Source organism: Phoca vitulina, unplaced genomic scaffold, assembly GCF_004348235.1.
Source record: "Phoca vitulina isolate PV1807 unplaced genomic scaffold, GSC_HSeal_1.0 scaffold7, whole genome shotgun sequence".
Lineage (NCBI taxonomy): Eukaryota > Metazoa > Chordata > Mammalia > Carnivora > Phocidae > Phoca > Phoca vitulina.
In genome coordinates, this window is record NW_022589710.1 from 32,519,289 (window position 1) to 32,544,736 (window position 25,448).

General features: G+C 37.3%; 2 protein-coding genes across 2 annotated transcripts in view; one reads left to right on the forward strand and one right to left on the reverse strand.

Annotated features, from left to right (window-relative positions):
* RTN1 (reticulon 1) overlaps window positions 1-25,448 on the reverse strand; it is a 309,875-nt gene that overhangs the window by 250,515 nt on the left and 33,912 nt on the right. Inside the window, exon 2 of the mRNA XM_032405229.1 lies at window positions 16,991-17,087. Coding sequence (XP_032261120.1) covers window positions 16,991-17,087 — 97 coding nt within the window. The remainder of the gene's footprint in view (window positions 1-16,990; window positions 17,088-25,448) is intronic.
* The window catches only part of LRRC9 (leucine rich repeat containing 9), a 119,005-nt gene that overhangs the window by 14,159 nt on the left and 79,398 nt on the right, over window positions 1-25,448 (forward strand). The window contains 6 exon segments of the mRNA XM_032405233.1: window positions 2,743-2,925; window positions 9,108-9,263; window positions 11,761-11,957; window positions 12,838-12,969; window positions 19,657-19,833; window positions 20,178-20,295. Of these exon segments, the coding sequence (XP_032261124.1) occupies window positions 2,743-2,925; window positions 9,108-9,263; window positions 11,761-11,957; window positions 12,838-12,969; window positions 19,657-19,833; window positions 20,178-20,295 (963 nt within the window).

Consider the following 25,448-nt stretch of genomic DNA (forward strand, 5'->3'; position numbering starts at 1 on the left):
AATCATAAATCGAAGCTGAAGAAGATAAGTCCACAATGCTGTGAGGATAAGGTCCTACCAAGAAGCCACATAGAGGGGCGCCTGGGTGGCTCAGTTGGTTAAGCGACTGCCTTCGGCTCAGGTCATGATCCTGGAGTCCTGGGATCAAGTACCGCATCAGGCTCCCTGCTCAGCAGGGAGTCTGCTTCTCCTTCTGACCCTCCCCCCTCTCATGCTCTCTCTATCTCATTCTCTCTCTCAAATAAATAAATAAAATCTTTAAAAAAAAAAAAGAAGCCACATAGTTTATCTTACCCTGGCTAGCATGTGGTGCTTCAGCTTTCTGGTGCAGGAGAGCATAGCTGCATAGAAAGATCTGTCACTTCCAGCACTGCCACAAGCCAGAGGCAGCTTTGTACTGTGATAACATGAAGCTTAAGCAAAATAATAATGTAAAGCTCTTAGAATAATGACTAGCACACAGTAAGCACTCAGTAGATAAACCATTTTATGATTACTATCACTTTAATTACATTAACCTATTCTGTTTCAATCTCCTCATCAAAAAAGTAGGGATAAAAATTAGATTGTGAAAATGTATTATATGGCATAAAATGAAAAAGGTTCTCTATATAATAATGATGGCTGTTTTTCAGAAAAGCATTGAAACATGATTCACAGCAACTTTTACTATTCTCACATTAAGAATGTTCCTGAAACACTATTATCTTGAATTTTTATCTCTAACCTTTCCATCCACCCTAAAAAGATACTATACTAGTGGTGATGGAATGCTTCTGTGCCACTTTCCATCCATAACAGATACCACACCACCAATTTTCAGTGAGATTTTGTGCTTTCATAGACTCCAATGTCATCTGACTTTAGACTATAGGTGGGGGTTGGAGGGGGTTCCTGAGTAAGATTTCAAAGTTCATACCTACATAGCCCAGACTGATGGTCAAAGGAAACACAGCTACCCAAAATCAAAAAGAGTGTTTACTCCTCAGAACAGTCTGATGATTTACCTTCCTTGCCCCTGCAGAATTTGACCAAATAAATCTCTGCACAACTCTGTCCAGAAATCTCCATTTCAGAGCAACTCTGCTTAGTCCCACTTCTGCCATGAGCCCAGGACTAGCCTTGGGGCCAGCTAGCAAGAGTTTGGACACACATTGGCCACCTGACCTTGTCTTTTTTTTTTTAATTTATTTATTTGACAGAGAGAGATACAGCGAGAGAGGGAACACAAGCAGGGGGAGTGGGAGAGGGAGAAGCAGGCTTCCCGCGGAGCAGGGAGCCCGATGCAGGGCTCGATCCCAGGACCCTGGGATCATGACCTGAGCGAAGGCAGACGCTTAATGACTGCGCCACCCAGGCGCCCCAGACCCCGTCTTACTTTTGACTCTGGGAGCCTGACTTCACGACTTACTTCCCCATTCCATTTGTACTTTATCTTCAGAACTAATGCCTTCTGGTTTTTGCTTTGGATTTCCCTTAACTCTGATTCTGACTCTACTAACTAGCATTACATCTGTTTAAAGCCAACCCCACCACAGTACCCTCCTCCACCAGGCCTCTATCATGAATTCTTCTTTAGTTTTCTCAACACTTTAAAAATAGAACCACCATTCCTAGCTTAGAGACTGAAGGCCAAAGCCAAGTAGACCTTTAGCTTACAGACTTGTGTATGCGTAAGCATTTGGTAATAGAGTTGTGATAAATTCTATAACAAAGGTAAACCCAGTGGCTAAAGAGAGTTCATAGGACCATCTGCCCCACACTTGGGCGATGAAACAAAACTCCCAGAAAAGATGATACTAGATTGAATCTTGACAGATTAAGAGGTAAAACTGGGATGAAGTTCAGTGCACTCAAAGGGAACAGCATGAGTAAAGGTATAATGATAACTTAGGGTCTAGCACATTCTGAAACTTCCACTTGTTCGATACAGCTAAAACAAGAAATGTTAGGGTTGAAACAAAAGAGACAAGACTGAAGAGTTAAGCAAGGGCCAGATGCCAAATAAAGGAAGGTGTAAACAATGGCTTAAACCTCAGGATAAAAGATATTCAGGAGAAGCACTGGTCTAGAAGTGCATTATTAATCCCCCACCCACCACCACAGGGTGCAAGGAAAATGAGGCCCTCAGGAGAAAGCTAGGTTTCAGTTGCCATTAACTGGTAGAAAGGGCATTTACAGAAGAACAACAAGGAAACAAAAACCCCTAAAAATCAGGAATTCAACAGTGATTATGTCATATAGAACAGGGGTCCCCTAGCTTTTGATGAGAAAAGCATATCTGGAGGCCGAGGAGAATGGTTAGCAGTGTTCCCAGAGTGGTAAGTGTGGGAAATGGTGGCAGAGGAAGCAGGAGACCTACAGATACAATGGGGACAGTTGTTAGCAAAGGGCCTGTGCAGGGGGGGCAGCGTTGTCTTCATAAATAAATGTGCTCAGGTGACTGGCTCCAAGGTCCCAGGTGGAATGCATGGTTTAGTAAATATTCTTTGACGTTTTATATTTAAAACATATAGTTACAGAAGAGTCTGCTGTTTAATTATTGCTAGCTATTCTTCATGTAGTTGACATGTTTTTCACTAGAGAAAAAAAATTTTATCCATCTAAATCACTTTAACATGTTTAAGCACATAGTAAAATGCATTACATTAAATTCTGGGTGATCTTAAGTGTTCAAATGCCTCCTTTATAAATGGACAGTTGCAATTAATTAATTGAACATTATTATTGCTGTTGTTTTAGGACCTCACTAACTTAACCAGGCTGCGTCACTTAAAGGATTTGTGTCTGAATGATCCTCAGTATAAGACCAATCCAGTTTGTCTGCTGTGTAATTATTCCACACATGTATTGTATCACTTGCCTAGCCTTCAAAGACTTGACACGTTTGATGTGTCAGCAAAACAGATCAAGGAACTGGCAGATGTAAGTGCATCCCTAATCAGATATCTGTGACTTAAGTTTAATTAATGCTTCTTTCTGGCTGTGTCCACATATGGTAGGTAGTATTATCTTTTTTTTTTTTTTTTTTTTTTTTTTTAAAATTTTTTTTTTTTTTTTGACAGAGAGAGACACAGCGAGAGAGGGAACACAAGCAGGGGGAGTGGGAGAGGGAGAAGCAGGCTCCCCACGGAGCAGGGAGCCCGATGCGGGACTCGATCCCAGGACCCTGGGATCATGACCTGAGCCGAAGGCAGTCGCTTAACCGACTGAGCCACCCAGGCGCCCTGGTAGGTAGTATTATCTTGTCAGTTCTTGTCACCAACTCTACTTTTGCCCCAGTGAGCTGCTATTTCACATAAACATATATAAATAACATTAGTACTAGAATATCAAATTTGATGACAGTACTAGAAGGTGAATTAATAGAAAAACACAATTTATACAAAACTAAAAAATCTGAAAGATTATCATGAGTGTCAAGAATAATTGAACTAGTGGGCGCCTGGGTGGCTCAGTTGGTTAAGCGACTGCCTTCGGCTCAGGTCATGATCCTGGAGTCCCGGGATCGAGTCCCGCATCGGGCTCCCTGCTCGGCGGGGAGTCTGCTTCTCCCTCTGACCCTCCCCCCTCTCATGTGCTCTCTCTCTCAAATAAATAAATAAAATCTTTAAAAAAAAAAAAAAAAAGAATAATTGAACTAGTGCTATATATACAAAAATTAATAAGGCCTAACTAATGTAGAAATGAAATAAGTAACCCTCTCATTTGGAATACTATATATCAAAATTAAAAAATATCCATGGTTGATGGTAGTGTGCCAGGATTAGGTAGATTTTAATCTAATTAAAAATGATTTGGGGTTCCCTAGAAGTACAGGTGGATCAACCCACACTCCCAAAATCTTGAAGATCTCTCAAATCTTGAAGAGAGCCATTCCTAGGCTGCCATTGATGGTGAACCTCCCAGTAAAGGGTCTAATTTCACATGCCATCAAAGAATTCTATAATTTCAGAATGGAGTACATGGGAATTCACCATATTTATTAATAGTCTTTCCACATTGTATTTCTTCCTTTCCTTCCACTCCAGTGCGCCACTTTCGTTCATTCAGTTAACCATGTAGTAAATAGGTTTTGAGTATCTAGAGTGTGCCAAGCATGATGATGCCCCCACGTGAGCCCTCCCATCCTTTGTGGCTCATCCATCATCTCAGTATAAAGCATGCCTTTATCTATTTATCTTGTTCCTCTTCTCTTGCTAGCCTGAGGATTTTTCTCAGGTTCCATTCTCTCCTCTCTTTTCCATAACTGAGATTATCCTCTCTCCCACCCCAATCTAAAAAGTGAACTATCTTGCAATATCAAGCAAAGGGCTAGAGTTCTTGTCTATTAGCAGATGATCAAAGTCATTGGAGATTCAGGGAAGAATGTCTTCTCTAACAGTGTGAAGTCAAAAATAACAGTAAAACTTCACAGTAACACATTTTTTGAAATGTCCATTATTATCTGCAGAGTTTTACATTAGGCAGTTTCTTCCAAGGTGAGCTGGTTCATGCTTCATGAAATTACTTGGCTTATTAACTTCTCCAACAAATATTTAATACCTATTACATTCCAGGCACAGCTCAGGCCCTAGAGATACAGTGACTGAAACAGACAAAATCCCTGCTTGCTTGGAGTTTACATTCTTACGGGAGAAGACAAATAATAAGCAACTAAGTAGGAAAACAACTAGTATGTCAGGTAGTGATAAATGCTATGGAGAAAAATAAAACAAGGGTGAAGGAAACAAGATTATTTGTAGGGCCAGAGGGAGGAGTGTTGGGTACTGTATATAGAATTGTTGGGAGAGGATTTCCTCAGGCAACACTTGGGCAGAGACCTGCAGGAAGTAAGTGAGCAAGCTTTTCAGGGATCAGCAAATGCAAAGAACTTGAGGCAGGAACATGCGTCTCAAATTTCAGGAACAGGAGGTTAGTGTAGGTGGAGCTGAGTAAGTGAGAGGAAGAGAAGAGATGAAAACAGGAATGGCCGAGGGGGGGAGAGCATATGAGACTGCAGGATGTTATAAAGATTTTGGCTTTTACTTTGAGTGAGGTGGGGCCACTGGAAAATTTCGAAGAGGAAAGACAAAATGACTTATTTTTTAAAGGGATCCTTTTCACTAATGAATTAAGAATAGAGGATTTGAGGGGAAAAGGTAAGTGCAGAGAAACCAGTTAGAGCCCAGTTACTGGGATGAGAGGTGTTGATGGTTTGATACAAGGTGTTAGTGGAAGAGGTGGTAAAAAGTAGTCAGATTCTGTAGTAGTTAGAAGGTGGAACCCATCTGGATTTGCTGTAGACTGACTGGATGTGAGGTGCAGAGGAAAGAAACAGTGATTCCAAGTTATTGGCCTCAGCAACTGAAGGAGGGAAGAAGTTGCTCTTAATGAGTTGAGGAAGAATATGGAAGGAGTGGGTTAAAAGGAAAAATCATGGTTTCATTTTAGACATGTAAAATTTTTTTAGAAGATTTTTTTATTTTAGAGAGAGTAGGCTCGCATGCAAGTGGGGGGAGGGGCAGAGGAAGAGGGAGGGAAGCAGGCTCTCCTCTGAGAGCAGAGCCTGACACAGGGCTTGATCTTACAACCCTGAGATCATGACCTGAGCCAAAATCAAGAGTCCGACACTTAACTGACTGAGCCACCCACCCAGTGCCTCTTAGGCATGTAAATTTTGAGCAATCTTTTGAACATCTGAGAGGATATGTTCAATAAGTACTTAGGTATATGAGTCTGCTATTTAAGAGAGTTGCCTGGCTTGGAGATACAAACATGAGAGTTGAAGGCAGAAAGATGGTGCATAGAGCCAGGGACTAGATAAATCACCAAGGGAATGGTGTAAATGGGGAAGTGTGTCAGTTGGGTCTTAGAGACTGGGGAGAGAGGAGGAACCCGCAGAAGAGATGGAAGAGGAGAGGTAAGAGAGGCAGGTTCTTTTGACATTCTGGCTAAGGTTGTCATACATTTGGTTTAGTCTTGTATATGTCAGAAGTACTATCATTAAAAGAATAAAATAAGGAATTGTTACACAGTTCCTTATATCTTCTCTTTCTTCACCCTTTTACGGCAAAAATAAGATATATATATATAGCTCAAGTTTTTATTTAGATCAAGATGATTTTTCAAATTCAAAGTATTTTTATTTAAGGATTGCATATGGATTCCAAGATGCTTTTTCTTCATTACCATTCCTAAGAAGACAGGTTGTATCTGGTTGTGGCAATTCTCCAATGTGATAAACTCTTGAGCAGGGTACTGTTGATTCTTCCAATTTTAACCCATGACTCTGGAGTCATTTGTGTAAACTATTAAGTGGCAAGTCAAGTCAGGAGGACCACCATGGAGTCAGCATGGGAAAGAGGAAAGAATATGGGAGTTTAAAACAGAAGACTTGGATTCAAGCTCCAGTTGCATCCATTACAACCAGTCACTTAGACAAGGCCTTTCCCTTCCCAAACTTCATTTTTCTGAACTATTAAGATAGTGATGATAAAAATAGTACCTGTCCTGAGTGTTATTGTAGGGACACAGTGAGTTAATGGGCATAAAACCCATTTTAATTGTTAAATACTATAAAAATAATCACTACGAAACTATATGACTTCATTCTTGTTTGGTAATCAAAGAAGCAAATGGAACAAATTTTGTTTGTTAGTACAAACATGTAGTGGATTTCGCATTATAGTTAGACTATTTTCAAAAAAATTTTTTTACTGTAATAAGCAAGTAATTCTACCAAAGTGGAATTGGATGAAAAATGAGTTCGACATTCTCAAAAGTTCAAACACAAAAAAGCAAATTGAATATAGTAAGCCTATAAAGTCGATTTGCCATGTATTTACAATTTACAACATAGTCTTCCCCACTTTTCCAAAGACTAAGTATATACTCTCAAACAAGGATAAAAAAACCCCGATTGATAACTCTTATTTATTGTTATGACACTGTAAGTGATTTTTGAAAGAGTTCAGGAATGGGGTGCCTGGGTGGCTCAGTCGTTAAGTGTCTGCCTTCGGCTCAGGTCATGATCCCAGGGTCCTGGGATCGAGCCCCATGTCGGGCTCCCTGCTCAGTAGGAAGCCTGCTTCTCCCTCTCCCACTCCCCCTGCTTATGTTCCTTCTCTTGCTTAGTCTCTCTCTGTCATATAATAAATAAATAAAATCTTAAAAAAAAGGAAGAGTTCAGGAACAGTAAAATATCATAATTTATGTCCCTAAATGCAGATATAGGTATATTCTTAATAAAATATAAAAGTACAGTAGAAGAAACTGTGCAGGGATACACTAGAAACTGAAATCAGTAGATATCTGTGGAAGGTGGGGCATATGGGAAACAGGTGTGGGAAGTAGACTTTTCATTGTATACTTTTCAATTATTTTGCTGTTTGAAACATGAATATATTACTTATTCAAAAATAATGAGGGGGCCTGCGTGGCTTAGTTGGTTAAGTTCAGCCATCTACCTTTAGCTCAGGTCACGATCTCAGGGTCCTGGGATCGAGCCCGGTGTCGGGCTCCCTGCTCAGCGGGGAGTCTGCTCTCTTTCCCTCTGCCCCTGCCCCCCCACTTATGCTCTCTCTCTCTCTCTCTCTTAAATAAATAAAATCTTTAAAAAATTTAAAAACAAAAGAAAAGCAGTATTTTTTTGTCCCCCACCTAAGGGACTCCAAGTTAAATTTGAATTTCAGATAAGCAACAAATAATGTTTTAATATCATACTTCTTAAACTTAGTTATACTTATCCACTTATACTCAAATATTATTTACTGTTTACCTGAAGTTCAAATTTAACTTACATTTTATCTAGCAATCCTATCTCTACTCATGTTCTCTCATTTTAGATTTAAGAATTCAATAGAATTTTTTAGCTGCCACTGACTCAAAGTATTCTTTGTTGGATTTTCCATTTTCTCCAAATAGTCAAAAATTAAGAAACACGAATTGCCATTTCCTTTTTTCTTCTAATTCAGTTGCACTTCCAAAATAAGCTCTTCTTTATCAGGAATTTTTTATACCTTAATCATTCTAAAAAACATTTTTTTTTTCCTGAACCATTCTGTGTTATTAATGCCTTATTTTTTGCGGAGGAATTTAGTGATTTCAATTTCAGAACTTCATAATATGCATGGGCAAGGGAATTCTTTTGGCCTGTTCATCCTGCCATATATTTGTGTCTGTTCCATCTTTTACGCCAAATAATTCTGTTGGGATCTTAATTATCCACTCTCTACCAAATAAATCACATAACAAGAGCCTGCATCTATGAAAATACATGTCCAGAACAGTGTACAAGCCTTCCAAATTATTTGAGGTACAGGTTTCCTAATAAAAAGAAATGCCTTCATTATTTCAGGTAAACAGTTAAATATAAGTCACATTTAATAGTGCATTTGATTTGTTTATTTTTTCCTCAGCTAGTTCTTTTTGACTAATACTGCTTATGAGTATTAGCTATAGTAGTATAGTATTAGTATAACTGGTGTATTTTTCAATAGTAGATTTAGTCTATTTATCATCATGTATTTATTAATAACTGAGTGATCCACTGGTATTAAGGTATACTAGGTGATGGGTAGATTGACAATTGAATTATTTGCTCAGTCTAAAACAAGTTTATTTAGAGCATCCTTTTAGAGAATTGGGGGAAAAAAACCATCAAATCCATGATTTCTTAGCCATGCTTTTAAAAACTCAATTGAATAATGTTACATTTGCTTTTAATGCTTTTCAGTGTATTTTTTCCCTAAATTAATCAAATAGGAATAATATAATTACATATTTGCCTTAGTAGTACTGCCTCTTTAGCTAAATGATATGATTTTATAAACAATTCTATCTGGAGGCTCTTAACGTTGTCATCCTCGAATAAATGTGAGTATGCCTCACACTTAAAATATTATCCACAAAGAAAATCTTTGGAATTTTATATTTTGCTTATTAAGTTTAAATACAGCGCTCTGTAGCCATTATCATTTCAACTATCATCATTATTAGTAATCGAGCATTCAAAACTTTCCAGTGGGTTATATAGAACATATCACACTCCCGTAATGCCACTAATAATTACTTATAATGTTTTTTGCTTCAGTTAATCTTTTGTTGTTTTTTTCCCTCACTTTTAGACCACAGCAATGAAAAAAATAATGTATTACAATATGCGTATAAAAACTGTTCAGAGGCATCTTAATGAAGACCTTGAAAAACTGAATGATCGAAAATGCAAATTACAGAAGTTGCCAGAAGAACGAATAAAATTATTTAGCTTTGTGAAAAAAAATGTAAGATTTAATATTATAAAATTTCAGCCATATCTTAAGAAAACTGGCAAAAAGACAGCATTATCTTTTAAATTATATATATATGTATATATATAAAATTTTTTTTATTAATACTTCCAAGTTTGCCCCCAAACTTTTGATTCCATTTGCTTGACTAAGCTTCATTGTGTGCTTAGAAGTCTGCAACCATAAAAAGGTATAGGCTTATTAATTTATAAACATTTTAAAAAGCTGTGTAATCCAATATGAATCCAAAAGTTATAGAGATCTATTAGAGTTATTTCAGCTGCATTTTTTTAGACACCTTCAGGCTGTGCTCAAAATTCATTTTTTTGCCTAAAGTACTAAAATATCCCTTTACTAATACTATTAAGGTATTAAGACAGGGTGGGAACTTTAAATCAAGCTATACTTTGGTAGTTATATTATGTGTGTTTTTTTTACTTGGAGTAAATTGTATTTCCTTTACCAAAAGTAGTCTCTGAAAAATTAAGGATTATTAACCTCAAAATAGAACATATTAGAACTTACTGTATTTTTTTAAAGGCAAGAAAATATAATCATTCAACAAATGGTATTAGAAAAATAAACTATTTGGGAGTAGGGGAATTGTATTCTTAGTTTACACTTTACCAAAAATAAATGCCAGTGGGGAAAAAAGAACTAAATGTAAAAATTTTAAAAACCTGAAAAAACTGAAGAATATATAGATGTATATGTTTACCTGATCTCAGCCTACCAAATAAAAGAAATACTAGAAATGACAAAAGAACAGAATGTAGATTCGATTGCAAAAAATAAAAGTAAAATGCTTTGGTACTTAAAAAGCATCATTAATAAAAGTAAACAATAAATGACAGTCTGAAAAATGTCTTCAACAAACATCCTGGACAGATGTGATATCCCTAGTATAAACAGTCATAAATAAAACAAAAATCAAATATTGAAATAGAAAAACCAAGCAAAGCACGTAAACTTCTATTTTACAAAAGAAGAAATAAAGAATGACTAATAACATTTGAAAGAAGAGCTCAACTTAATTATGAATTTCCAAATGTGAATTAAGGTAACAACCATTTTGCCTATAAAACTGTCGAAGTATAACACATGATAGTGCTCAGGCTGGTAAAGAGGAGTGGGACACTACTGTACCACCGATGGAATGTAATTTGGGTCGTACGGATTCACAGCCTGAAAATGCTTGTAGCCTTGGACCCAGTAAATCTACGTGTAGCACTCTGTTCTAAGGATTTGGATAAATATTTACATACATAAGCTATTTATCACTGTACTATTAATAACAACAAAAAATTGGAAACTTACCTAAATGTTTAACCAGAGAGGAAGAATTACTCATTCTGAAGATAGAATAGTATACTACCATTAAAACCCAAGTCTTTTAAATATATTTAATATTTATAAATACGTTAATTATCATTAATTATATTAATAGATAATATAAGTCATAATATATATTTCTAAAATAAACAGGTTTTAATTAATAATATAATAGAAAGTTATCCTCAAAGTAAAACATTAACAAAATTTATTTTTGAATAAAAAATGAACCAGTATATGGAAATCATTTTATATCTATTTTTATGTGGAAATGAATGTATTAAGTAAAACCTGCAAATGTGAAAAATAATACCTCTAGATAAGATAAACTAGTAGACATTTTTATAAATATGCTTAATTGTTTTTGAACAGCTGGATATAGCCATTATAGAGGGGGAGGACAGATAATTTGTAAATTTCTATATATATACACCTCTCCATGTATAGTACAATTTATCTTGAAATCCTGCAAGGCAGGGATTAAGGCAAGGCAAATGAGGCACTCACTGTGGGCCCAAAATCTGAGTGCTAAAAACCTCAGTAACTGCAATAAATCATATGTAGTACAGTATTTTTTCAAAATGCAGATGAATGCTGACAAAGCCCATTATGAACAAGAAAAAAACAAAATATCAAAATTTTAAATAAAGATATTGCTATGCTGAGCCATATATAGGAGACTGTGGCAAAAGGAAAAATATGCATCCCTATATACATGTTTTGTATATTTGCTATGGTTGATTTTTTTCCCAGAATACCAAAGTACTTGAAAAAGTATTGAAAAATTGAAAGGTAGGTGTGATAGAAGTCACATTAATTTGAAGTTTAGATATTTTATTTATACCAAAGCCAGTATTTGTTATAATTTTACTTTGGCTTTACTAGAAGCAAACTCATCACTTAATATTTAAAAATCCACTTCTTCGCTTTTCTCATTGTCAATTAAAAAAGCTGCCACATTTGAAGTAGTTAAGACTGTCCCTTGGTCAAGAGAAATTGGCTGACTAAACTTGTACCAAAGTTGTAATCACATGTTTAGCATGTTTTTATGAAGTTTGGCCCATTTATTATCTAGATTTTTATTTTGTTAATTTAAATTAACTATATATTTAATAATTCCACTAAAAATTTTTGCTCTCTGGCACACTGATTTCAACAGCTGGAACGGGAACTTGCTGAACTCAAGGGATCTGGCAAAGGGCACAATGATAGATCCAATAACAATAAAGTAACTGAACTTGAAAAATCAAAGAACTGTGAAACTGTCACAGAAGAACCAAATCTTCAACAGAAGATACTGACCAAACTAAATGCCTTGAATGAAAGGGTAACATTCTGGAACAAAAAACTAGATGAGTATGTTTTATGAATTGTCTAGTTGTTCAAACTCGAAACATGAGAGAATAGAACGTTCTAGGCTATCCAGTTGAGCTCAGTTCCCTTCTTCATGAGTGGAAAGAATTATATTATGAAGTAAAACATGGAATGTGTTTCTAGTCCAGTTCCCAGTAGAGCTAGACATCATTGGTTCAAAGCTGACATATGTAGTTTTTTCCAGAGGCAATACTTACTTAGGCAGAGTGAACTTCCCCCTACTGGCTTCCTGTCACATCACTGCTCTAGTGAATGCAAACTAAAAAAAGAGCTGCTACTGATGCAGAAAACTCACCACATAGATCTGACTGAGCAAAGCATATACACAAGTTGTCTGGAATCATGTAGAAACAAACTCTGGTTGAGTATCAACTAGAAATATAAAGCAAGAAGACTTAGTCCTGTAAATTTTTTACAGGACACTAAATGGATAAGTTAGTTTGCCCTGTAAATACTACTACTACTAATAATAATAACTAACATTTATTGGATTCTTTGTGCCAAATTCTTTGCTAAGAGCTTTACAAGTATTTTGCATATAATCCTCAAAAAAGCTTTTTCAGGTGTGGTACTATTAATATTGCCATTTTACTAAGAAACTACAGCATAAAAAGATCTGAGAGTCATAAGTGGCGGAGCCAGGTTAGCCTTGTAACCTTCACATATTCTGAAGTTAACATAATTTGAAGTGATTTTAATTGCCAGAAATAGAGTATCTTTTCCTTGGTTTAACTGTTAACACCAGGCTTTCTTTATCCATTGAAAGAAGCCTATATTTTCACATCAGCTATAAAACAAAATTATTTTAATTTTAATGTGATTTTTAAGTGTTTCTAATGGCTTTATTTTTTTTCTTAAATAGAATTGAAGCAATTTATCGTGTTGAAGTAAAGCAAAAGAAGAGAAGTCATGGATTATTGATCCCATTTTTGTTAATTGAGTTGGAGACTGTGGGAAATATCCACTTTGAAGAAGGCACTCGATCTGATGACTGGTAAATCTATCTGAAATTTAGTTACAGCTTTAAAAATAATTTTAGGTGCTTAAGACAGATCATCAACCAAAATATCAACTTATAAAATCTTAAGATGTCTAATTTTCAAAACACTTCTCATATAGAATATTCATCTACTGTAAATTGGCCATTACCTATTTTGCCATCAATACATTTTCTGTTGCCAGAATACAATTTTCAAAAGTTTATGGCCAAGTATTAATTTTATATATGTTTATACTGTTCATTCCTGGACTGGACATAGGCCTGGATTCTGAATACTGTATGAGAAGCTAGAATAGAGAAGGAATGCAGAAGCAGGATTGGCCACAGCAGGTTGCAAACACTGGAGGAGGCTCCCTAGCAAATTTCCTGGGGGTCCATAGTCAAAGTCAAACCAGTTATCTATAGCTAGCTAGGGTCAGGGTGCACATGGACTCTGTGAGTTAAAATAAGGCATACACTTAAAAGCCAGGAATTTGGGTAGAAAGCCCATTTAGATAAAAATGGAGAGAGCCACCAGAAACAGAAGAAGCAGGAAACGGACATACACACTTCAAAATTGAAAGTGGTTGTGTTGCTTCAACTCGAGGGTACAACCAAAGAAATGATTTTAAAGAACGGAAAGAAGGAAGGGAGGCGGGAGGGAAGGAGGGAAGAGAAGAAGGGAGGAAGGAAGGAGAAAGAAGGAAAGAAACAAAGGCAGGTGGGAAGAAGGGAAAGAAGAAGTTTGTAGCAGAAAAATATCACTAATTTTAACTTTCACATTTCTGTGGTCATTTTCTCAAAATTGGGGAGCCCACAAACAAGCCAAAGATTGCCATAGAATCCTAGAATACACTGCAAATTTGGGTGTGTGGAAACCAGGAAACACATAAAGCTATAGAATGGACTTGATATATCATCCCAGAGGATTTTGCTCGCAGTCAATGTTGAAACAAACATTGACTTTTATGGAGTAAAATGGAAAAATTGCAGTAACTTTTTATAAAGAAAAATACATGATTGTTATGGATTACTTTAAAACAAGCCCCCTGATTTATATTAATATATAGCTCTTAACCTCTGTGAGTAAAATCTTCTAAAGGGCCTTGGGGGTACGTTGGTGGAAAAGTCTGAGAAGTTCTGCCCAAGTAAGAAAGAGACCTTTTAAAATACTTTTTTTTGTATCATTGCATCCATTTGCCAAGCAGTTACCACTGTTTGCTTAACCACAATACCTGATTTTTATGTACAAAGATATAAAAGGTATTCATCCCAGTTCCCATATAAACAAGGCCTTGATTTTTCAAGGGCAAAAACTGAATGGTGTCTGTCTGCTGGGTGTATGAATAATTTTTTAGTCTTTTGTTTATATTCACTCAACCTAAATAGATTTGTTTATTATTATTTGTTTCTTTTTAATTTATTGCAGAGGAGGCTCTTTACAAAACAAGTAGATTATAGAGAAAAAAACATAAAAACAAAATGACTTAAAAGCCATTTCGGTAACTTTGTCAGCCTGATAGTAAATTAGCTTTGATGGATTTTTTAAAAAGATTTTTTATTTATTTATATGAGAGAGAGAGAGCATGAGCAGGGGGAAGGGAAAAGGAGGGGCAAAGGGAGAGGGAGAGAGAGAGAAGGAGGCTGAGTGAGGAGCCTACATAGGGCTCGATCCCAGGACCCCGTCAGGCTTGAGCCTAGGACTGCGAGATCATGACCTGAGTCTAAGTCAGATGCTTAGTCAACTGAGCCACCCAGGCACCCCAGCTTTGATGGATAATCAAATCTGATAAATTTGATCAAATCAAATTTTATAATTATTAGCAATTGTTCACTTGGTTTTAATAAGAATAACCTTGATCCATTTTAAGAAGAAAATCAAATATATATTGGCAGAATTTGAAAGACTGTTTTTTACTTTTAGTGTACCACAAGCTTGGCTACCTTAGCTGTGATTTTTTTATGGATGTTAAGAAATAACTACTGGGGTGCCTGGCTGGCTCTGTTGGAAGAGCATGCAACTCTTGATCTAGGGGTTATGAGTTCAAGCCCCACATTGGGTGTAGAGATTACTTAAAAAAAAAAAAAAAAGGAAAAAACTACTAACGTGCTTTAAATTGCTCTATGTGCTACATGTCTAGTTATTTTATTTAAACACTGGCTTCTCTTTTATTAATACTTTTAAAGCCAGTGATTTAGGATTTAAATAAAAAGTACTGAGTATGATACATGACATGTATCATATGATCTCACTGATATGAGGAATTCTTAATCTCAGGAAACAAACTGAGGGTTGCTGGAGTGGTGGGGGGTGGGAGGGATGGGGTGGCTGGGTGATAGACATTGGGGAGGGTATGTGCTATGGTGGCGCTGTGAATTGTGTAAGACTGTTGAATCACAGATCTGTACCTCTGAAACAAATAATACATTATATGTTAAAAAAAAAAAAAGAAGATAGTAGGAAGGGAAAAATGAAGGGGGGGAAATTGGAGGGGGAGACGAACCATGAGAGATTATGGACTCTGAGAAACAAACTGAGGGTTCTAGAGGGAAGGGGGGTGGGGAGATGGGTTAGCCTGGTGATGGGTATTAAAGAGGGCACGTATTGAATGGAGCACTGGGTGTTATACGCAAACAATGAATCATGGAACACTACATCAAAAACAAATGATGTAATGTATGGTGATTAACATAACGTAATAAAATTTAAAAAAAAGTACTGGAGTAGAGCTAGAACCCAAATACAAAGATTTTCTGTCAAAACAGCCTTTATTTATTTCTTTAGCAAAAGAGCATTGCAGATTTCTAATTATGTATCATTTGATATTTCTTAGCTTCATTTATTTTATGAAATAAAAGGACTATCTTTTTCAGTTTAAAGACGACCTTGTTTTATGGAGACTTCCTTGTTGAGTAGATTCTTGCCACTGTAGCATTATCATTACAGATTCATATTATCTACCTAAGTATTACCAGTTGAGCTAGCCATTGACAGCAGACTACACTGGTCAAGTCAGGACTCACTCCAAAGCATAAAACATAGTCCTTGTGCTTGAGAAGCTTTGAACCTGATTATAGACTCAGGGCATTTACAGTTTAAAGAAATAAGTTCAAAACATCACAAAATAATATATAAGTGACTATAAGTTCCTTGGGGACAGATAAAATGTTTCATGTACCTCATAAGTCATAAAAACTAGCATGGGGCTGGCTGGATTCGTAACTCCATAAATACAGTTTGATGTTTCCGAATCACTTAATAGATACTCACTTTAACAGTTTCACTTTTGTGTATATAATGACTTTCAGTAATCTAACCCTTATATATAAAGATTTCATGCTTCCTGTACTATTTCAGGGAGTTACAGCAGCACAAACTTTTTGTTTTATACTGATAAGATATTGATATAAGTCAGCAAATAAGTTGACAGTATTTATTAAACCCTTGTTTAGGATTTTGAAGTACATTTTAATAGGTTTTATTGAGCTCCAGCCATTTAAAAAATGTGCATTCTACATTTGCTAAATGAGTGCATCATTTGGATATTATTGAATGATCGTAGGCATCTCTCTCTGTAACTCAATCTCAGTCAATGATGTATATCACCACTGGGGATGCTCACACGTGCCAGTACCACTGAATGAGTGATGGTACGCAATGAAATGATGGGCCCTCACTCTCCTAGCCTCTACTGTACTTGATGCTGCTAACCATTCCTTCTTTGTAACTTCACCTCTCTTGTTTGTTTTTTTTTTAAGATTTTATTTATTTGAGAGAGAGAGAGAGAACACAAGCAGGGTGGGGGGAGGGGGAGGGACAGAGGGAGAAGCAGACTCCCTGCTGAGCAGGGACCCTGATGTGAGGCTCCATCCCAGGACCCTGAGATCATGACCTGAGCTGAAGGCAGACGCTTAACCGACTGAGCCACCCAGGTGCCCCGCACCTCTCTTGTTTTTTGTACCTAGACATTTTCTATTTCCTTTTTATATTCTCTTGCCAGTCTCTTGTATTCCTGAACTTTTAAAAACTACTTACAGTTAGAGTCTTTCTCCTTTACTCTATTCCTGTTAGATGTTTCTATCTGGATGTCCAACTGGTAAGGCAAACTCAACACATTCAAAAGAGAACTCATCTGTGAAGTAATAAAATATACAGTAAGGTTAGAGTCAGAAAACCTAGGTCAAACTCTATCTACATAATCTTGAATCAGTCATTTAACCCATTTGAATCTCATCTATAAAAATGAAAAAAATGAAAATCTACCACAAAAGATTACTGCTAGGATTAGACAAAATAGTGTAAAAATACTTAGTTCTTAATCTTTATGTTTTTGTTTTCCTCTTCCTACCTACAAACCACCCCTTCTACTGACTTCTCCATTCCTGTTTGTGGCACTACCATCCTACCAGTCATGCAGACTCAATAAACATTGAAGCTATTCTCGACTCCATTCTCTCCCTCAGTCTCCACATCCAATCAGGGCAAGACCCTCCATGATGTCTCTTGCATTCATTCTCTCCTCTCCATTGTAACCCAAATCACCTGCACACAGGGCCTCAGAACCTTCCTCTTAGACTATGCTACAACATCTAGCACAGTGTCTGGATGTAGTAGGCACTTGGTATTTGCTAATCAATCCGTAAAGATAACTAAATGATTTCCTATGTGGTCCCTGCTGGCACACTTCCTACACAGAGAGCACTGTTTAAAACAAAACAAAAGCCTTTTATAGCAACCTGTTACCTTCCAAATTATATTCAAACTCTTCACCCCAATATTCAGTGGCCTTCACTGTATGGTCTCTGAACTAGCCTAACTCCTTTTCACACCCCTCCAGAGTCAGCCAAACTGTGTGTGCCTCACTGGTCTTGGAACATACCCGGTATACCACCACATGAGTGGCTTTGTTTATTCTGCTTCCTTCGCCAGAATGCCTTGCATTCTTGCCCTCACTCTCTGTCACTCTCTGTCAAAACTTACTTTATCTTCCAGGCCAACATCAAGAGCCCCATCTTTTGTGAGGGACATTGTCGTCATTTTTATTGGATTAGTCATTATTCTTTTTGAATCTTCACAGCACTGAGTTGTAGCTCTCCTATCTTCTACTCTATTATAATTTTGCCTCTACGTGTCCTATTACTTTTCTGCTCCATTTGTTTATAAACTCAGTGAAGATAGAGACTGCACTTGTATTCATCTTTGAATCTTTTCTGTTCCATTCACTAGCTCAGCATCCATCCACTGAGTTTCTACTATGGGCCAGGTTCTATTCTAGGTGCTAGGGGTAAAAGGCATGGTTCCTGCTCTCATCCAGGCTGCAATCTGGTGTGGGAGACTATGGTAATGAAACAGTATTCAGCTGTGGGAAAATTGTCGCTATGGAGAAGAATGGCATTCAAACCAGAATGGGGATGTAGAAAAAGTTTTCTGGAAGTGGGGACACTTGGGAGGGAGATGCTTTGATCTGAATTTTGAAGGACAGATAGAAGTTGACTATACAAAGTATTAGGGAAAGGACTTCCCAGGCAGAGGAAACAGCATGCGAGCTGGTAGTATGAATTTTGCCCTTAGATCTATGGGCCTCTTTGAAGGAGAGGTATAGCAGATTTAGATATTACTTTATATAAATTCCTATAGTCATTATTATTTCAGACTCAGACTAAAATGCATGTATCTCAAGCCAGTAATGACACGTCCCCAGGGCGTGTAGCACATTACTAGCAATGCTGTGAGAAGTATCATCCTCTGTGAGGACCTGATAATAGTGAAAGTCACAGTATTTCTCTGTCAGCATAGGTCTGGTTCTCCCTCCTCCAGCAGTATTCCAGCACTCTGTGAATGATGTCTTCTCATTCCCAGTATGGCCAGGTTAATTGAATGAATTGCTTTACTTCTCTGATCCCAGGTAGCTCAGAGCTGGTACCATATACTGAGATGGAAAACACTCTGGAGGAGCAGGCTTAGAGGCAGGTGATGAATTAAGTTTGGGAAGCCTATTCCATGTGCAAGTGAATATACCAAGTAGGCAGTTGGATGTTCAAGTCAGGGTATATCCATCTAAATTGGGTAGAGATAAAGTCTGGGAATAAAATGTTGGAGTTTATTGGTGTATATATAAAATGTATTTTTTCTATATATTGCCAAGGAACCAGATGAAATCACCTAGGGATAGTGTTCATGGAAACAAGAGGAGAGTCAAAGACTGATTCCTGATGCAATCCAACATTTAGAAACATGTCAGAGGAAAAAGAACCAGCAAAGAAGACCATGAGAAAGCCTATAAAGAAGAAAGCCAGAAACATATAGTTTCATTGAAGCCAAAAAAGAAAGTGTTTCAGTAATGGAGGATTACTCAACCAATGTATCTTTTAGTCAGAACACATATATAATAATTAATAAAACAACTCTTAATTTTATGTTTCAAAGCTTAGCATCTTTTTTATTGATTGAATAAGTATACCTAGTTTGAAAACAGACATGGGACACTACATCAAAAACTAATGATGTAATGTATGGTGATTAACATAACATAATAAAATAAAAATTTAAAAAAATGAAAACAGAGCTATAATATGACAATGTATCTTTAGCAAAAACATAAAATATGGGCTATAACTTTTTATCATATGTAACTTTGTGTTCTTCAACATTTTAAGGACAATCTGTTATTTTCTTTGTATATATTCTGTCTTCCCATATAGGTTTAACTCCTGCTATGAATTAATTCTCTCACGTTTTTGTACATGGGACTTCAGAACATATGGAATTACAGGAGTGAAAGTAAAACGTGTCATCAAAGTCAACAACCGCATTCTGAGACTAAAATTTGAAGAGAAATTCCAAAAGTTTTTTGACAATGAAGATAATCATGATTCAGAGTAAGAACTTAAATTCCATAAGGAACATTTTTATAGAAGTCTGATTTTATTTTGTAAAAGAGTCTTTCTTTTTTAAAAGTTTACAATACTAAAAATATTACCTTGTTAGTAAATATTTCCTTTTCATGCATCTCCCTTGATTATACCCACACTGGGGCTCTTTTGAGACTGAGGGGGATTGGAGGCTTAATAATGACGCTGGAACATTCATTGTAAATGGGAAATATCCTGCAGGATATACGGTTGTCTTATCTATGGCTAAGCTTTTTTGGAATCAATTCTCAAAATTTTTTTTGTCTCAATTATTCTTTTTTTTTTTTTTTTTTGTCTCAATTATTCTTAAGGAGCTATCGAAAGATGCTGGAATGTCTTTTTTATGTTTTTGATCCTGAAGTTACAGTGAAGAAAAAGCATCTGCTACAAATACTTGAAAAAGGATTCAAAGACAGCGAAACAAGCAAGGTAGTAGCATAAAATGTTCAGAATGCTGCTTTCTTCCTAATGAATAAAGCTCTGCCATTGGTTAGGCAGGGTTCAATTCTTAATCCTTTTTTTTTTTTAAGATTTTATTTATTTATTTGACAGAGAGCACAAGCAGGCAGAGAGGCAGGCAGAGGCAGGGGGAGAAGCAGGCTCTCTGCTGAGCAGGGAACCCGACACAGGGCTCGATCCCAGGACCCTGGGATCATGACTTGAGCCAAACAAAGGCAGACACTTAACCGACTGCGCCACCCAGGCTCCCCAATTCTTAATCCTTTTATCCATATTTATAACAAACTGCTGTTTCATAGACAGCTTGGTGCTGGAAAGTATAGCATCTTCCTTCCTTGTATTATACCATTGTAAGTCAATCAGTTACTTTATCTGCCTCACTTTATCTTTCTAGGTATCCTATTTTTATGTTGTGACCCTTTTATTGATGATCTTGAAATCTACTTCTCTAATCTGTTTTAAAATCTCCAATGTCCATCTTGAAAACACTCCCCATCTTGAAAAAAGAAATCCATTCAGTCAACACTGCTGGGCTTTCTAGCTATCATCCTGTTTCACTTTTTCTCTTTTACTGCCACCACTTCTTTATTCTCTACTTCATTTTCCCCCCCTTGCCCCCTGGTCACTCTGAGCTCTAAAATATCCAATCTTCCTTTCTTAGTCTTCCACCTTCCTGATAAGGCAGCTGTAACACACAGGTATAGAGCAGTGCCTCCTCACCCTTTTCACATCGTGGCACACATGAAATGATAATGTTGCCGCATTTAAATCCTGGCTTTCCTACTCACCAGCTATGTGCCTTCACCTCTCTGTGTCTGTTTCTTCCTATCTGAATGAAGGTAATAATAGTATCTATTCCACAGAGTTGTTGTTAGGATTCAGTGAGGTGTGCATTAAAGAGTTCTTGGATACTTGTACATCCATGTTCATAACACCATTATTCACAATAGCCAAAAAGTAAAAACAACCCAAAGGCCCATCATTAGACGAATGGATAAACAAAATGTGGTATATCCATATTCAGTGGAGTTATTAGTCAGCCATAAAAAGGAATTAAATTCTGACACATGATACAACGTGGTTAAACCTTGAAAGCATCATGCTAAGTGAAAGAAGCCAAACACAAATGGATAAATATTGTATGATTCCACTTACATGAGGTACTTAGAATAGGCAAATTGGTAGAGACAGAAAGTAGGATAGAGGTTACCAGGGGATGGGGAGGATGGAGGGATAGGGAGTTATTGTTTAATGAGTACAGAGTTTCTATTTGGGATGATGAAAAGTTCTGGAAATGAATAATGGTGATGGTTGCACAACATTGTGAATATACTTAATGCCAATGAGTTGTACCCTTAAAAATGATTAAAACGGTAGTTTTACTTTATGTATTTTTTTACCACAATAAAAAAAAAAATCACCGGGCGCCTGGGTGGCTCAGTTGGTTAAGCGACTGCCTTCGGCTCAGGTCATGATCCTGGAGTCCCTGGATCGAGTCCCACATCGGGCTCCCTGCTCAGCAGGGAGTCTGCTTCTCCCTCTGACCCTCCCCACTCTCATGTGCTCTCTCTCATTCTCTCTCTCAAATAAATAAATAAAATCTTAAAAAAAAAAAAAATCCCCAAAAAAGCACTGCAGCCACTCAGTGGAGAATGGACTGGAGGGAGCAGGAGCAGAAGACAGGGGCAGTATACGGAGGACATAGCTCAGCAGCTCAAGCTAGAGGTGATGGTGGCTTCAGCAGGGTGGCGTGGCGAGAGTGCCCTCACTGTACTGTCTGGAAGAGAAGTGAGAGGGAGGGGAGGAATAGAGGACTTTAAGGCGGAGAGTGCTCAGGATGTTTCCAGAGAACTATGAGCTATCAGGGGCACAAAGGGTGGCAGAAAGACGGGGCTAACCTTTGTGCGTTTCCTGCTTGCTGGACACTGTGCTAGCGCTTTATCTCCTGCACCTCCTTTAGGAGGTACAAAATCCCTAACCCTTCTCCCAGCCGTCTGTCCCATACGGCAGCCACCACCCACAGATGTCTGTTGAACATCTGAAATGCAACTCGTCAGAATTGAGATGTGCTAAAAGTTTAAAATAAATACCAGTTTTGAAAGACTTAGTATAGAGAAAAGACTATAATTTCTTATATCGATTACATGTTGAAATGATAACATTTCAGATATATTACATTAAATAAGGTGTATTATTAAAATTTACCCCAAAATTCTTGGACCAGTTCCTGGCACAAAGGAAGTTTTCATGTAAAATTTACCATTATTATCTGAAATACCTGATACTATTGACTGCTCTTTCCTTTTTGAAACTCTCCTTTGGCATCCACGATATTACACTATTGTTATCTTCCTATTTTGCTGATTGTCCTGCCTTTGTTTTCTTTTTATTCCTCCCCTTCCCTCTAAACATGAGAATACCACAAGATTAAGGTTCACTAATCTGCCCTTTTTTCTCCACACACTATCAGTTACTCTCATTGTTAAAATCTTAGAAATGGGGGGAACATAATTGGCTAGAAAAATCACTGTGTAGCACATAGATCTGATAAACTAGATTTTTATGCCATGACGTGCATGCAAGGAGTAAAGATAAATATTTATGTACTACATCATTTAAGAGATGGGATAAGACTAAAAACATGAGCTGCATAAGCAGTTTAGAAGACGAATTTGGCGGGTGTCTGGGTGGCTCAGTCGTTAAGCATCTGCCTTCGGCTCAGGTCATGATCCCAGGGTCCTGGGATCGAGCCCTGCATCAGGCTCCCTGCTCGGCGGGAAGCCTGCTTCTCCCTCTCCCACTCCCCCTGCTTGTGTTCCCTCTCTCGCTGTCTCTCTCTCTCTGTCAAATAAATAAAATCTTTAAAAAAAAAAAAAGATGACGAATTTGGCTTAGGTTGGCAGTGACTTTGTAAGGCAGAGGGCTGGAGGGCAGGGGGAAGATAATATATTCTCTTTGATACCCAAGGACTTGGTCAATAGCCATAGAAAGTATCATTTATTCCATTTTGGCTTTCTCCAAAATATACATCCTCAGCCTCCTGATCTCTGCTGTGAAACCCACAGCTGCCATTCCTACCTGGTTAATCTGCCTTGTCTCCTTATACAATATATCTAAGAGTTGCCCATAAGCAACTCTCCCCGTCTTCTTGTCTTTTTTCTACTAACAATGCTGTCATTCTCTCCGCCAACCAGGTTCAAAGCCTTGAAATCATATCTGACCTCTCCCCTCTTCCTTTATCCCTATAGCTAATCATTTACAATTTGTAGTGATTCTTCCTTGCATCACTTGCATTCTTCCTTTCCCTCACTGTTACCATTGCCTGCCACCACTTAGAACATTCCAACACTTAGAACCGCCTGGGTGGCTCAGTCGGTTAAGTGTCTGGCTCTTGATCTCAGCTCAGGTCTTGATATCACGGTCATGAGTTCAAGCCCTGCATTGGGCTCCATGCTGGGCATGGAACCTACTTAATTTAAAAAAAAAAAAAAATCCCTCTAATCTTTGCTAGTAGTTTCCTGGTAGGCAACCCTGCCCTTGGTCTTCCTCTCTATTCCATCCACCTTTAACAGTACAAATTAATCTTTCCTAAAATGTTATTTTCATAGCTCACACTACACTGTTTCATGATGAAAATCTTTCAGTAGCTGCCCGTTACTCATGATAATGAAATCCAAATCCCTCTGCCTGGCTTTTAAGGCCCCTCAAAATCTAGCTTCAACCTAACTCCCTATTACCAAATATATCCCAAATGAAGTATGTACTTTTCTTATGATTCTCCTAAACACACCTCAGTGCCATGCCTCCCTTTGCTCTTTCCTGCTTTTACCCTATGGCAAACTTATAAGTTTCAGCCTTTCCTGAGTTCTCGAACAGTAGGAGACCTCTTACCTAGTTTACAGGTTTATAAAAAAGTCAGTTAATATGGAGAACTATAAACAAATTATTTACTTAAAGAACTCTTTAGCAAACTTAATATATGTGCTGCCAAAGCGAGCACCCCTTTAGCAAACTTAAAACATATAAACTGACAGGGATGCCTGGCTGGTTCAGTTGGGCGAGCATGCGACTCTTGATCTCCGGGTCATGAGTTTGAGCCTCGTGTGGAGTAGAGTTTACTTAAAATTTAAAAAAGAAAATTTTTTGAAAACCTATAAACTTCCATTTCATTTTTTTTTTTTTTTAAGATTTTATTTATTTACTTGAGAGAAAGAGCAAGAGAGCACAAGCCGGGGTGGGGGGGGGGGGGGGCAGGGAGAAGGGAGGAACATAGGGAGAGGGAGAAGCAGACTCTCCACTGAGCAGGGAGCCCAACGCGGGACTCGATCCCAGGACCCTGAGATCATGACCTGAGTTGAAGGCAGACACTTAACTAACTGAGCTACCCAGGTGTCCCATCATTTGTCTTTCTTTGTATGTAGGGCCAAAGCCTTTGATATGAGGTTGGAACTCCTGATAGTCTTTCTTACATCAGGCCACAACCATATTACATACTAGTTTCAGTTTCTTTAAAGTCGAGCATGAACTTGAAGATTCTTGCAAAGCAACTTGAGTGCAAAAATCAATCTAGTTTTATAGTTTGTATGATCCTCCCAGCCACCACCAAACTTTTGTGTTTGCCTCACCTACACATGCTTTAACAGAAGCTTTTAATGATTACTCTCTCTGCAGTCTTACAAAAGCTTTCCACTTAGTTTTCATAGAAACAACTCTCTTTCTCATAGTTCATTGTTTTATTTAATGTGTATAATTTCAATAACCAATACAACTGGTATAAAAAAAGTTTAGGAACACTATTGACTTTTCGTAAGCATGCAACACAGCTGCATGGAATAGAAATACATCAGTTTTTTAAAAAAATTTTATTACTGAAATAAAGTTGACATACAATGTTATATTAGTTTCAGGTGTACAATATAGTGATTCAACAATTCTATACATTACTCAGTGCTCACCTCGACTAGTGTAGTTACCATCTGTCACCATACAATGTTATTAACAATATTATTGACTAATTCCCTATGCTAGTACATCAGTATTTTTTAAAGTACCCTCTTATCCTTGAACTGTCACCATACTGTAGGTTCTAGAAAGGATGGAAAATACTGCTTAATCCTGTGAAC